This window comes from Arvicola amphibius, chromosome 3 (genome assembly GCF_903992535.2).
Source record: "Arvicola amphibius chromosome 3, mArvAmp1.2, whole genome shotgun sequence".
NCBI lineage: Eukaryota > Metazoa > Chordata > Mammalia > Rodentia > Cricetidae > Arvicola > Arvicola amphibius.
Window position 1 is genome coordinate 189,285,656 of NC_052049.1, and position 11,385 is coordinate 189,297,040.

The 11,385-nt window shown below is 40.1% G+C and overlaps 1 protein-coding gene across 1 annotated transcript; it reads right to left on the reverse strand.

Annotated features, from left to right (window-relative positions):
- Positions 1-5,900: 5,900 nt before the first annotated feature.
- LOC119810084 (C-C chemokine receptor type 1) lies at positions 5,901-10,065 on the reverse strand. Its single transcript, XM_038323405.1, has 2 exons — positions 9,716-10,065; positions 5,901-7,562 (listed from the first exon to the last, which is right to left on the reverse strand). Exon 2 carries the CDS (start codon positions 7,503-7,505, stop codon positions 6,438-6,440), a length of 1,068 nt encoding a protein of 355 aa, XP_038179333.1. The 5' UTR covers positions 7,506-7,562; positions 9,716-10,065; the 3' UTR covers positions 5,901-6,437.
- Positions 10,066-11,385: the final 1,320 nt, after the last annotated feature.

An 11,385-nucleotide genomic window follows, 5' to 3' on the forward strand; every position in this document is an offset into this window, starting at 1 on the left:
ACCTCCTGTAGACTTTTTAAACTTTTGTGAGGGATGAAATGTGGAACTGAAAAACTGCAAGTAACCTTAGTCTTGCAACATCTATCTTAGTGGTTATGAAGATATTCTTGAGATGGTTTTTGAAATATGAAAAAATATAGACAAACTTTAGAGTTAATGTCTATAATCCCTGTACTTGAAACCATTATGAATTTGAGGCTACATTACAAGCCTGAGGCTAGCTTCATATATGTCGTAAAAACTTGTCTCACAAAACAACATTAACAAGAACAAAATAAACACCACGAAGGCATTTGGGGTCAGGTGTCCAGAAGGGAAAAGAATGGACAGGTGTCAACTCCCATTTGACAAGATGACTGTCTATAAGAAAGGTAAAACTGAATATAAAAAAGGTGACCATGGTGTTTATACGAAATTACTGTAACCACTACAACATTTTACATAGATGTGGGGCCTTATTATTGTTATTATTATTATTATTCAAAATAGGGTTTGTTTGTATATCTCTGGCTGTCCTGGAACTTACTCTGTAGACCAGGCTGGTCTTGAACTCACAAAGATCTGCCTGCCTTTGCCTCCCTGAGTGTTGGGTTTAAAGGTATGCACCACCACCGCTGGGCTTAGATGTGGGGTCTTAAAATAGCACATAAGTAATCTCCTACAGTGTAGGTGTCAGAGGTCTCAAATGACTTTTACTGGGGTGAAAAGGCTTCTTCTAGTGCCTCCATAGGAAATTGTTTTTTTAAGTTATTCTTAGTTGGGAGGATTCCTTAGCTGTGGATTTTGCCTTCTCTTTTTCAGTAATTCAATCTTCTCTACCTTCTCTTTGATACTTTTGCTACATATTTCAAAGCTCCTAGGATAACATTTCCATCTCCAGAGTCTTGATTTAATCATAGCTGCAAATTCCCTTCTGTAAGTTTTAATGTGTGATTTAAGTTTTAGTAATGCTTCTTTTACAAACGTGGGTGCTCTTGTGTTTGAGGCATAGATGTTAAGAATTGAAATGTCCTCTTGGTGAATTTTTCCTTTGATAAGTTTGAAATGTTCTTCTTCATCTCTTTTGACTAGTTTTGATTTGAAGTCTATTTTGTTAGATATTAGGATAGCTATACCAGCTTGCTTCTTAGGTCTATTTTCTTGGAAAATCTTTTTCCAACCCTTTAATCTGAGGTAATATCTAGCTTTGATGTTGAGGTGTGTTTCTTGTATGCAGCAGAAGGAAGGATCCTGTTTTTATATTCATTGTTTTCACCTGTGTCTTTTCATTGGGGAAATTAGTCCATTGATAATGAGAGATATTAATGACTCATGATTGTTAATTTCTGTTATTTTGTTGTTGTTGGTGTGTGTGTGTGTGTGTGTGTGTCCCTTTTTGGGTTTTGTTGGTGTGAGGTTATTTATTGCCTGTATTTTCATGGGTGTAGTTAACTTCCTTGGGTTGGGGTTTTCCTTCTAGTCCCTTCTGTAGGAGTGGATGTGTGGCTAAATATTTTTTTAACTTTGACGTTGTCATGAAATATCTTATTTTCTCTATCTATAGTGATTGAGAGTTCTGCTGTGTATAGTAGTAGTCTGGGCTGGCATCTACGGTCTTTTAGAGTCTCCAAAACACCTGTCCAGTTGCTTCTGGCTTTCACAGTCTCCATAGAGAAGTTGGGTTTAATTATAATAGGTCTATTACTGTATGTTACTTGACCCTTTTCCCTTGCAACTTTTAATAGTCTTATTTTATTCTATTGGTTAGTGTTTTCATTATTATATGGCATGGGAACTTTCTGATTCAATTTATTTGGTGTTCTGTAAGATTCTTCTATTTTTATAGGCATGTCCTTCTTTAGATCAGGAAAATTTTCTCTTATGATTTTGTTAAATAAGTTTTTCGGATTTTTGAGCTGGGATCTTTTTCTATTCCTATTATTCTTAGGTTATTTTCTTTTTACACCATCCCAGATTTCCTGCATGTTTGTTAGGAGTTTTTTTTGATTTAGCATTTTTTTAACCAATGAATTTATTTCCTCTATCAAATGTTCAGTGCTTGAGATTTTATCTTCCATCTCTTGTATTCTGTTGATAATGCTTGCATTTGTGGTTCCTATGTGCTGGCCCAGACTTTCCATTTCCAGAATTCCCTCAGTTTGTATTTTCTTTATTGTTTCTGTTTTGATTCTCAGATTTTCAGGTCTTGAATAGTTTCCTTTACCTGTTTATTTTTATTGACTTTCTTGACATTCTTCGAAGGATTTATTGATTTCTTTCATTTTGTTGTCTTTTCCTCTGTTTCTACAAGGGAGTTTTTTATTTTCCCTTTAAGGACCTCTATCATGTTCATAAAGTTGTTTCAAGGTCATTTTCTTGTACTTTGGCTGCATTGAAATATTCAGCTCTTGCTGTTGTAGAATATCTGGTCTCTGGTTCATTCTTGTGTATGATATAAGTGAGGGTCCAAGCTCATCTTTTTGCGTACACTTAATGATTCTGTAATGACTTCCTATGTTATTACTGAGAGTAAGCGAATACTTCATTCAATGAGGATATTATAAACAAGGTGACAGTGGTAGGACGCTGTCTTTCCACAGAATGCCCCGATTTTTAGCATTCGTTAGTTTCTTTGGTATAAACACTCCAAACTATCACTGAAAGCCAACTCACTGAGGTGGGAAAGGTTACATTATTGGTTTTGAATTGCTTCATCCTAGCTCTAACAGGATGGTGAATCTGTTTAGTTAATGTCCTTAGTGTTGCCCCTTTTAATGAACAGAACATGCACAGAAAGGAGAAGCCATCTATCCATTCCTGTCACAAATAAAGCTGGAGCTCTTAGTGGGGGGGTTCTACACCCCCCCAGAGTATTTTAATAGCTGTGGACTCTGCAGCTTTCCTGTGGGCATTTTTAGTTTCATCTATCACATTTACTTTTAGGACAACTCTCAGCTTTGTCTTCTGGTAGAGATAACAACATTTGATAAAGAAGGACCCTAAGAGGGAAGCATGGATTGCCCTGGACAGGGAAAATAGATGAGATCTCCTGGGTAAACTGAGGGTGGGGGAGATAAGGGGAGGGAATGAGGGATGAGAACATGAGGGAATGGATGGTCAAGGTGGGGGAGGGATGGAGTGCAGGAGCAGTGAAAGAGACTCTTGATAGAGAGAAACCTAGTGCTAGGGAAACTCTCAGGAATCCACAAAGATGACCCCAGCCAAGACTCCTAGCAATAGTAGAGAGGGTGCCTGACCTGGCCTTCCCCTGCAATCAGATTGGTGATTACCCCAACTATCATCATAGAGCCTTCATCCAGTAACTGATAGAAGCAGATGCAGAGACCCATAGCCAAGCACCAGGCCGAGCTCTGGGAGTTCAGTCAGAGAGAGAAAGGAGGGATTTTATGAGCAAAGGGGTTCAAGATCATGATGGGGAAATTCACAGAGACTGCTGACTTGAGCTAGTAGGAGCTCACAGACTATGGACTGACAGCTGGGGAGCCTGTATAGCACCGAACTAGGTCCTCTGCATGTGGGTAGCAGTTGTGTAACTTGTTCTGTTTGAGAGGCCTCTAGCAGTGGGACCTGGTGCATGTAGACTGATTCAAAATTTAAATCACAAAGGTGACTCACATTCCCTTATTTTTCTCTCTTCTCAGGAATCAAATATGAAATTAAGAAAATACCAGAAAGCAAAATATTCATCTCCACAAACATTCAGATGATATAAAGAGCTGCTTTCTGAAGGCATCAGAGCAGTGCAGAGGATTGAAGTCGCACACTGTGACACTAACTCATTAGAAATGAACCTAAGCTTCCTTTTCAGGCCTGGGGCAGATGTGTTTAAGAAATAGCTATTAGTAAGTATGTGCAGCTAAGTATGACAGGCATAGCTTTAAATACATTGTTACAAAGTGGGAAGAGGCAGGGGCAGGGGAACTGGATCTGTGAGCAGTGTGAGGAGTATGGAGGGACAATCTGACTTGAGTTCCTGTCACTACTTGACAAGACTTTTATTCAATGTCTTTATAACTGCCATTATTTTAACTACCCATTTGGAAAGCAAGGCTCAGAGATGTCAAAATGCCAACTCCAGGCCTTTGACTTGTAAACACCTGTCCTTTTAAGGCTTGTGTTTAATGTGTGTTGTGAGTCAACCAGGAAACTCAGACTCCGTCTATCATGACCTGCGATGCCAGCGGTCCATTCGCTAGCACCCTGGCTCCCCTATACACTGTGGGTATTATACCAGACTTTGAGCCATAATCCAAGGGTGCCATGCTTCTGGGGTTTGTTCATAACAAACCTTCATCTTAGAATGATCATGCCGTGTTTTATTCTAAGAAACGTCTGTTTGTCATTTCATCTCTGTGTTTTATTCTAAGAAATGTCTGTTTTTCTTTCTTTTTCAACTTTCTTCCTTTCTCCTTTCATCTTTCTTTCCTTTCAGTATTTCTTTCTTTTTGTTCACGAAGAGGGGTTTTCCTTATGATATTGAAAGTTGGACAGTGTTGAAAAGTAGATAGAAAATAAGCATCATTCATTGTGGAGGCTTTGCATATCAATCTAATTCAATTAGAACTACATTCATTGGAGTTCCTTTCTTGTGGGGTTCCAGACAAGGATACTACTTATATGAAGATGTGTGTGTGTGTGTGTGTGTGTGTGTGTGTGTGTGTTTTCTTGTCTGTCTGAGAACCATGCGCATGAAGGTAGTAAAGAGGCCAGAAGAAGGTGTTCAGCTCCCTGGCACTGGGGTTACAGGTGGTTGTGAGCTGCCTGATATGGGTGTTGAGAACAGAACTTTGATCCTCTGCAGCACAGCAAGAACTTTTAACTGCTGAGCCATCTCTCCAGCCCCCCAAATAGCTATTTAATGTGAGATTTAGAAGAAAGTGGACACAAGGCCGCTGTGCTATGTTGAAAAGATGGAAACCATGTCTCAGATCCTGTGATGGCTTACATACACAATTACTGATCTGTTGTATTAAACCCGGCCACACCTGTAACTACTGGATGTCTTCTCTTTGATATGATTTAGAGTTAACTCCAAGGACTCATGTCGGAGGCTTGATTCTCAGTATATGGGTGGTAAAACCTGTAACATCACTGAGCCAGGTGGGAGGTGATTATGTTATCAGGGATATTGCTCTTGGAAGGGAATTCTCAGAGGACCTTGAGAGGGCCCCACACTTCCTGCCATTCTATGTGACTTTTTCCTTCTCACCATTGCTCTGGTTGGTCATGAAGCCTTTACTGTGCCGTGATGTAGTGATGCAGTCCTCGTGGGAGCTGAGTAGAGGTGGATGTCATGTTGACTCTCCAAAGCTTTGAGCTAAGCAAACCTTTGTTATTTATAAAGTATTGGCCTTAGGGATTTTATTATACCAGAGGAAAATGGATTGATATATCTTTTTACTTTGTTATTTTCGTATGTAAGATGTGGACCGAAAGAATCCTATATTTTTATATTTTAACATTAATTTATTTGTGTGTGTCTATATACGTGTGCACATAGGGAGATCAGAGGATTATTTGTCAGGGCTAGTTCTCTCCTTTTAATAATATTATGAACATATTTCCAGATGGATGCAAATTTTTTTAAATATTTATATTTGTATCATATGTCATATCGACCAACACTTAGTATTTCTGAAATTATTAAACTATCTGCCATTTTACTAGTATTGCTAATATCACACTAAAATGGACTACTTAGCATTTTAGTAATCTTGAACTTTTTAAATTGCTCTTCAGAAATGCTTCACTAATATACATTTGTTTCAAATCACATATCTGTGTCTGTACTGTGTGGATCTGTACTGTGCATTTTCATTAATAAAATGAAATAATATTTCTCTACCACTTTTAGCAACCAAAAGAACTATGTATTTTTATTGTTATTCCCTTGTGATCAGTATTCTTATGCTGATGTTATTGCATTTATTCTTTGATCTATTTGTATCCTTTTAATTATTTAAAATAAATGAATAAATTAACTTCAGTTTGTTATAGTTAAATTTCTGATATAGCATTTTATACTTTATAATGTATATCAATATCAAGTATGCAAACCTCTTTTCTACTACAATATTTTTCTTGAAATTTTCTCAGAATATCACATCATTAGGAGTGGAGTTCAGTAAAAGTTCAGTTCAGCTTTGTTTGTTAATGACAACAGACCCTAACTCTTGTTGGGCCCAAGCCCTTCATTGCCAACCATTATCCCAGTCTCTGGAGCACCCACTGCACTTTGCTCATTCATTTATTTTTCAACAGAGAGACAGTCAAGGAAAGAGCTAAAGAGATGATTTATACCTGAACCACCTATAAGTTCCCTCTGACCCTATAAAATTGTGAGTCCTCATTGTGACAGCTGCCAGTATCTGTCCTGGGGAGTCATGTACTGTATCCTCACTCTCTCCTAGACTTTGGTTGACACCCAGGAGTCGGAATCATAAGCCAGCAGAGAGCTCATGCTCCCCTGTGGATGGAGACATAGAACTGGCCCTTTCTGGTTTGTCCACAAAACGGGAGGGCAGCCATTTTGCCAGGGGTACAACCACAAGCCTTTGAAACAGCTGCCGGAGGTACTTCCGGAACCGCTCACCCACAAAGACATAAATGACTGGGTTGACGCAGCAGTGGGTGTAGGCAATCACCTCTGTCACCTGTATGGCCAGGTCCAGCTGTTTGCTCTGCTCACACTGATTGGTGAATAGAACGTCTTGGAAAGCAGAAACAAAGACAGTCAGATTATAGGGCGTCCAGAGGAGGAAGAAGAGAAGCGTGATAACAAATATCAGACGCACGGCTTTGACCTTCTTCTCACTGGGTCGTCTGAGCAGAATGCTGATGATTCCTGTGTAGCAGATGATCATGACTGACAGAGGCAAAATTAGTCCAAGGAGGTTCAGCTTCAGAGCCTGAAACTGCTTCCACTGTTTCAGGCTCTCGAAGGGGTAATGAGGGCTACAGGTATGGTGAGTGAACTCCCACTGTGTTTTGTAAAAGTATAAGCCAGGAATGGAGGCCAAGATGGCTAGGGCCCAGGTGATGATACTGGTGGTAATGCCAAAAACTACAGTCCGGGCTCGCAGAGCAAACACTGCATGGACAATGGCCAGGTACCTGTCAATCGTCAGCAGGATGATAAAGAAGATCTCACTGTATAGGCCCAGGTAATAAAACCCAGAGAGGAGTTTACACATGGCATCACCAAAAACCCAGTTGCCTTTCAGCTTGTAGTCAATCCAGAAAGGCAAAGTGGAAAGGAAGACCAGATCAGAGATGGCCAGGTTGAATAGGTAGATGCTGGTCATGCTTCGAAGTCTCCTGTACTGCATGAGAACCAGAATCACCAAGATATTGCCTATCACACCAATGATGAACACCAGGGAATACAGAGGGGGTAGAAATCCAGCCCCAAAGGCTCTTACAGAAACCTTTTGGCAAGGGGTGGAGTCCCCATAGTCAAATTCTGTGGTTGTATAGTAGTCTTCTGTGGTAGCTGAAATCTCCATCAGGAACTGGTCAGGAGCAATGGCTTCTATTTACTTTTCTGTTAAAGACAGAGGGTTCTAGGCAATAAAGACAAGACAATAGTTACATTTTTTCAGCTAATAAACTGCTGATTTAAGCTTAATGATTACAAAATCCTAGGGATGAAATGGAGGGCCAGGAGCTCTTGCATTTCCTTCTCACATGGACACTATAGTCTAAGAGGGCCACAGATCAAATAAATGAGTGTGTGAATAATTCATTCAATTAGTTTAAGAATGACTGTGTAAGAAGTTCAATGGATCAAACACAAAAGAGTTTTTGTTGTAACTAATCACTGTTCTAACTAACGATTTCTAAGTGACCCCAAGTGGCTGTATTTGAACTTAGTGGTCAACACCTGTTAAGGGGGCAAGTTGGTTCCATTCATAAGTGATGAAATGGGGTGCACATTGCAACTTGATACTACAGTGTGCCTCAGTACCTCAGAAGTGATGACACAGAGTTTGCCCCCAAGCTACTGAAATGTGGCACAAGGCACAAAACAAGAGCTAAAGTAGAAAGCCATGAGTGTTTTGTTAAACTCCAGCACTGAAATTATTTGACTCTGCTGCCTCTCATCACGATGCTGGCTTTGTTACTAGAGTCTCCACAAAAGCTCTGGGAAGCAAGACAGTCCTGGATAAGAACAAATGTTCATAGCTATGGAAAGTTACTATTATTTATCTTATTTTCCAAGAGACTAGACTACTTTCAGTTGGTAGTGGGACAATGAATGCTCTTTAATGAAAAAAAAATCATTATACTCCAAGATCTGTAGATCTGATATAGCAAATTCCTACTAGAACAATCTATCACTTTATAGAATGAGACTCAAGATACCAGGCTGGTTGTTTGGCTTAGGCTGATCCATGTCACATGGCCTTTATATGTTATAGGTAGTTTTACAGTTAACTCAATAGCCTTCTGTGAGCATCATGAGAAGGCTAGAAGGAGGACATGGCCTGTAGACATGACCCTGGCTGTATTTGGAGGAGAAACAGAAGGCCCATGTTGTCATTGACTCTCCCAGGCCTGTGAATATTTGCTTGTAGAAGTCTTCCCCAGGGCCCATTCCCAGTGCTCATGTATATCCCTAGAGCCTGGAATCTTCCAGCAGTTGTTTCCTGTAGCTTGCTCATTTTTGAAGTGTCTGGGAAAAGATGACAAGAAGTACTCAGGCACAGAGTGATGCCAGATGTTTGTTGTGGCTCATAAGAGTCAATGTGTACATCTGTTTCATCTCCACACAGCATGTGGACAACTTGTAACTGGCCACCATAAAAGTTAACAAACATTATTAACCATTTTAGGTAAAGGCAAGTTTTGTGTATTTTGTAGCAACTTGCTACCCAGGTCTTCTTGGTTAAATAACCCAGAACTGTCATGCACCCCAATGTCAGGTATTGTTACTTATTTGCTAGTAATTCATAGTCTCACTGGTTTAGGAATCCCAGAGCATCTTGCTGTGTGGTATGTAGAGAATTTCAAGTTCAGAAAAGAATGGCTATGAAAATCTAAGGGTTTCTTATTCTTTGAAAATTTGTAGTTGTCCTACCTTTTCCCAACCCATGGAAGGAAAGGCAAAATAGGAATTTGCTTCAATCAGTCATACCCAGCTTTCTTCTGCATAAAACAAACCCGCATCATGTTAGAATACAACAGATGTATCCCAAGACTCTGTCTTTGCATCTGCTACGTCTAGGTGGTGACTTTCCACCTTCTCCAAGACAGTAGTCCTACTTTTGAGATTTTAATTCTAATTTTAAGAAATTGGTTCAGGATTTTTTATCAGTTTTGCACTTGCAATGATTTTTCTCACTAATATATATTTTATTTCTGCCATTTCTTCATATACTATATTATGTTGGCCTTTAGAATGAACAAGGATATCTTTTAAAATAGATTTCCCTGAAAGGCATTTCTTGTATTTTTATGCTGGTTTACTTTCTTAATCATCAACAACAAACTGTCAAGATCACTTTCTAGAAAATGTTTTATACCTGAACATCCAGGTTTAGGAATACACACAGGATCTTCAGTATTCTTGAGTATTAATTGCTTTACAGATATAGCAATAGGTTACGTAGGAACCATCTGATTCTCAAAGCATCGCCCACTGTTGAGGATCCCTGTGCCTTTGTGATTTCCCTTCACAGTAACTAGCATCGTAGAAAAGACAAGTACCACTTACTCTGTTTCCAGAGGATTTTGTCCACACAGGCTTTGTTTCTTGGCTTTTAAGAGTCTTTATGAATTCATGGAGCAAGGTCTTGAACAAGTAGGAAGTTCTTGGTGCCTTGTGAGATGATGGAGATTAGACTCTGGTTTTACAGTCTTTCAAAATGACAAGAAGGATGTAAAGTTCTTCTTTTTGTATGGTTGGCTGCCTACGAAACGCCACGATGCCCACCAGTGGCCAATTCCTGGGGTCCAAATTTGATACATGTGTTTTCTCTGTCCTCTCTGCTACAGTTCCAGTAAAGTTTTAGTCTTCTCGGGAGCTCTACCCTACAAGGATTGCGTAGGGTGTGGTTGGGTGGAGTTGAGTTGGACCATGTGAGTGACAATGAGTTGTTCCCCAGAACTCATGGAGCAACTGAATGCATAAGTGGGCGTGTAAATGTGGGGGATGGTCACAGAGTTCTTGTGGTCAGTGAGGAGCCTTTGAAAAAAAAGATTGCAAATAGAAAGGTCTAAAGCAGAACCCCATGTCTTGTTCCTTAAAATCATCTGACTGATGAATGAGGACCTAGAGAGGCCTGCCCTTTTCTTTTGGGTTCTAAACTGATGTTATTTCTATTTGTACTCTAATTGCTTCCTATACCTCTCCTCTGCTCCCAAATCTTTTCCCAACTAAACTTCAAAGGATGGTTTCCCCTCAAGGATATCTGGCATGAGAGTGTATGCTGTTTACCCTTCCTTTTCTGACAGGTGTAATGATACATCCCTTTAATCTCAGCACTCAGGAGGCAGAGGTAGGATGATTTCTGCAAGTTCCAGGCCAGCTTGGTCTACATAATGACCATGACAGCCAGGGCTACACAGAGAGACTCTGTCTTAACAAGCAAGCAAGCAAACAAACAAACCACACATTAAAACATTGGATATGTTCAGAGTGGCATGGCTGTAGACTCTTCCCTTCTTGATACTCTTGATTCATGCATGCACTGAGAAAACATGGTTCAAGTGCCAAGCCCAGCAGGTCTCTACACCTCTCTGAGCCTAAGGTCCAATTCTTTCAAATGAAAACACTGAGCACTTAGGCTCATAGCACAAGTATGAGATGAAAGAGCACATGAAGAGCATCAGAGGGTTTGGCACAATGATAAAGAAGCCAGACATACACACTGAAAAAAAGATATCACCATGAACAAATAGTATTGGTCAAACTGGATGGCTGCATGTTGAAGAATGAAAATAGATCCATACTTATCACCGTGTACAAAACTCAACTCCAAATACATCAAAGACCCAAACATAAGACCGGATAAGCTGACTCTAATAGAAAAGAAAAGTAGTGTATAGGTTGAATTCATTGGCACAGGAAAAAAAGCTTTCTGAACTCAACACTTAGCCCAGGGGCAGGGAACCATGAAGTTGGTCTGGCCTAGCTGCCTTCATCATATTTTTTCAGGTTAGAGTCCATGGCTCTTGGGGTACAATTTGCCTTCCATTTCTAAGAACGCACCCCAAAGTCAATGAAGCCTTCTGGCCACCTTGTGATTCTCTGTATGTTGCTATAGTAATCAAGAAAGCATGGAAGCCGGGCGGTGGTGGCGCACGCCTTTAATCCCAGCACTCGGGAGGCAGAGGCAGGCGGATCTCTGTGAGTTCGAGGCCAGCCTGGTCTACAAGAGCTAG